The sequence below is a fragment of the Malania oleifera genome, chromosome 4, assembly GCF_029873635.1.
Source record: "Malania oleifera isolate guangnan ecotype guangnan chromosome 4, ASM2987363v1, whole genome shotgun sequence".
Lineage (NCBI taxonomy): Eukaryota > Viridiplantae > Streptophyta > Magnoliopsida > Santalales > Ximeniaceae > Malania > Malania oleifera.
In genome coordinates, this window is record NC_080420.1 from 76,174,688 (window position 1) to 76,177,392 (window position 2,705).

Here is a 2,705-nt window from a genome sequence, read left to right on the forward strand (position 1 = left end):
TTAATTGGGTGAATGTGAAAAAGCATAATGAAAATCCTTTACTCGTCACTCTGATGGGGATTGGGGACACGGCTAAGAACAGAATTGGACAACCCCGGCCATGTGAAGCCCTAGAGCAAGAACCTCAGGGAGAGAGGAACCTCTTCGCCAAACAATATGAACTATTTATCGTTGGAATCTAGAACGAGCATAGTCAAATCAGCCTTATAGATTCAAAATATAATTCAGGGCATGTATTTTCCCAGTGGGGCAGAATCAGATCACACTAAAATTAAGCAGAAATAAGAATAGAGAGACAGCAGGGGAACGAATGAAGTTGAAGTTGAAGTCGAACACACGGAAAAATGGAAATTGATAAACAGAAGGGGGGGTTCTTTTATTCACACAAGCAGGAACCCCAGGCAATCCACTTACATACATGAAATTACATTATTTCTTCCACGCTCATAAATCTAAGAAATGGCTTTAAGAATACTGTCAATACTGATGAATTGGAGAAACAGTGGCCCCCTTCCAGAGCCAAGAACCAGAGCCTTTTCTTCTTTCCATTTTCACTTTCATCCACACAACCTTACTTCCATATCATTACTCTCGAGAGGGAGAGAGAGACGGAGTGAAAGCAGAAACAATTTGCCACAGCAGCCAAGAAACTACCATTGTCGTTCAGCATTGCTAGGGTGGCATTTCTACGGCAAAATCACACAATGAAGACTCCATTTTTGGATTCCCAAGCTCTAGAACAATCATGGGAAGCATTAAGTACTTGACCCCGCCAGTGCTCTAACTTGCGGGTCTTCAGATAATCGTCCATGGTTAAATCCAAGTAGCAAGAAAGAGCAATTTCCATGGAGAAACTCCATAGCTCACAGTCTGCCATAACCCCAATTTCTCACATCACTGAAGAAAATTACTCAATTTACACATAGCTCCAACCTCCCTTGATCAGAGAAGCTCACACTCTGCCGTACGTTAATTCTGCATCTCTCTCCCTCCCTTTTCTAAAGACTTCAACAATACCCAAAACCCTAAGCAGTTGAAAACTAAAATCCTAATATTAAGCAACAAGGGGGGAAAGTGGGCAATGAGACGAAGTAGTAAAAACCCTAAATTGAATTCGTACTCAATAGTTTCAACTTCCACAAACCCTAATTCAATCCCCAAAAGCCCCCAACAAAAATAAACACACTCGACAGTCGACACTAAAACCCTAATCCTAAATCTCTGACCATTCTCATCCCCACACACACTCACGCAGGCCAAATACAAAGCATCGACAACTCGACGAGTTCAGCGCGGATCGTCTTCTCTCCGTCCCGACGACGCCGACGCGCTTGACAACGACGCTAGCAAATTCAGATGCCCCTGCGCAATCGGAAGATAATTCCCAACCCTAGCGGCCGAAGCCTCCCCCATCGGCTGTCCGTGGAACCGCCCGGCCACCGACGGCTGCTGCTGCGACGTCATAGGAGGAACTACCATCTCCGGCGTCGCACCCGCTGCGAAGCTCCATATCTGACCGAAATCCGGCCGAGCAGGCACGGCCCAGAAGCCGCCGGCGGCGGAGGCGCCCATCACAGCGGAGGCCGCGGCTGCTTCATCCTTGGCGGCAGCATCCACGGCGTCGGCGTCGTCAGCGCGGAGACGCTTGCCGAGAATGAACGGCGAGGGAGAGAGCAGGGGTTGGAGGGACTGTGAGGGTTTGTGATCGAGGGAGGCTGAGGCGGAAGAGGCGGAGGAGGAGCCGCCGCGGAGGGAGACGGAGACGGTGGAGAAGCTGGCGGGGGTGGTGCCCGTGCCGGTGGCGGCAATGATGGAGGGCTCGGCCTGGCGGAGGAGCCACTCGATTGTCTGGCCGTCGGACTTGTGGCCGAGCTCGCGGGTGAGCTGGAAGACACGTGCGGCGCATATGATGGGCATGCGGATGCGCCGTCCGCGGCCGTCCACCTTGCTGTGACGGTCCTTGGACGGAGGCTTCTTCACCGCCAGTGCGCCGTTGCCCGGCGGCGGCGGCTGCTGCTGCTGCTGCTGCCGTTGTTGCTGGGGGTCGATTAAGGCGCCGTTACTGACGGCGTTGCCTACTCCGTCTGAGGTCGACATAAGTGATCTTCTTCCTCTTCTTTGTTACTCACCACACTTGGGTTCCGAATCGTTGGCCCCCTGAGAGAAGCAAGGAAGAGTCTGCAACCGATGTCGGTATATCTGGTGAGATAACCTCGTGTGCGCCTGCTATGGCCGCAGAGAGAGAGAGAGAGAGAGGTTGTGGGAGGGAGAGGGGGAAACAGAGCTCTAATCATTGAGCGGCAGGAGCTGGTGGAGACCGGAGAAGGGGCACATGGGTGGTGGGGCCAACACAAAAAAACCCTACAGCTCAGCTCACTCACATACCCCTTTCATGCAGCCAGCGTGTGTGAGGACGCGATTAGCGCACGCGCTTATGGATAGCTCCGGTTCCTGAGGGGAGAATTTAAGTGGGGTTGTCAGGATGGGCCCCCACCCATCATCCTTCCGTACTTCAAGTGAAAGGCTTGGTTTGTTTCCAACTTTCCCTCCCATAAAAATTAAAATTACCCTCTCCCTCTTCCCCATCTCTTTAACAGTCTTGTCCTTGACACTACGCTAATTTGACCCATTGTAGTTGTATTTTCTTTCCCAACAAATGTTAAAAGAAAATTAAATTATTTAAAAATTATTTCTAAAAATTATTT

The 2,705-nt window shown here is 50.7% G+C and overlaps 1 protein-coding gene across 1 annotated transcript; it reads right to left on the reverse strand.

The window, feature by feature from the left end:
- Positions 1–322: 322 nt before the first annotated feature.
- LOC131154561 (transcription factor TCP7) lies at positions 323–2,410 on the reverse strand. Its single transcript, XM_058107400.1, has one exon. It carries the CDS (start codon positions 2,095–2,097, stop codon positions 1,288–1,290), a length of 810 nt encoding a protein of 269 aa, XP_057963383.1. The 5' UTR covers positions 2,098–2,410; the 3' UTR covers positions 323–1,287.
- Between the last annotated feature and the right edge of the window lie 295 nt (positions 2,411–2,705).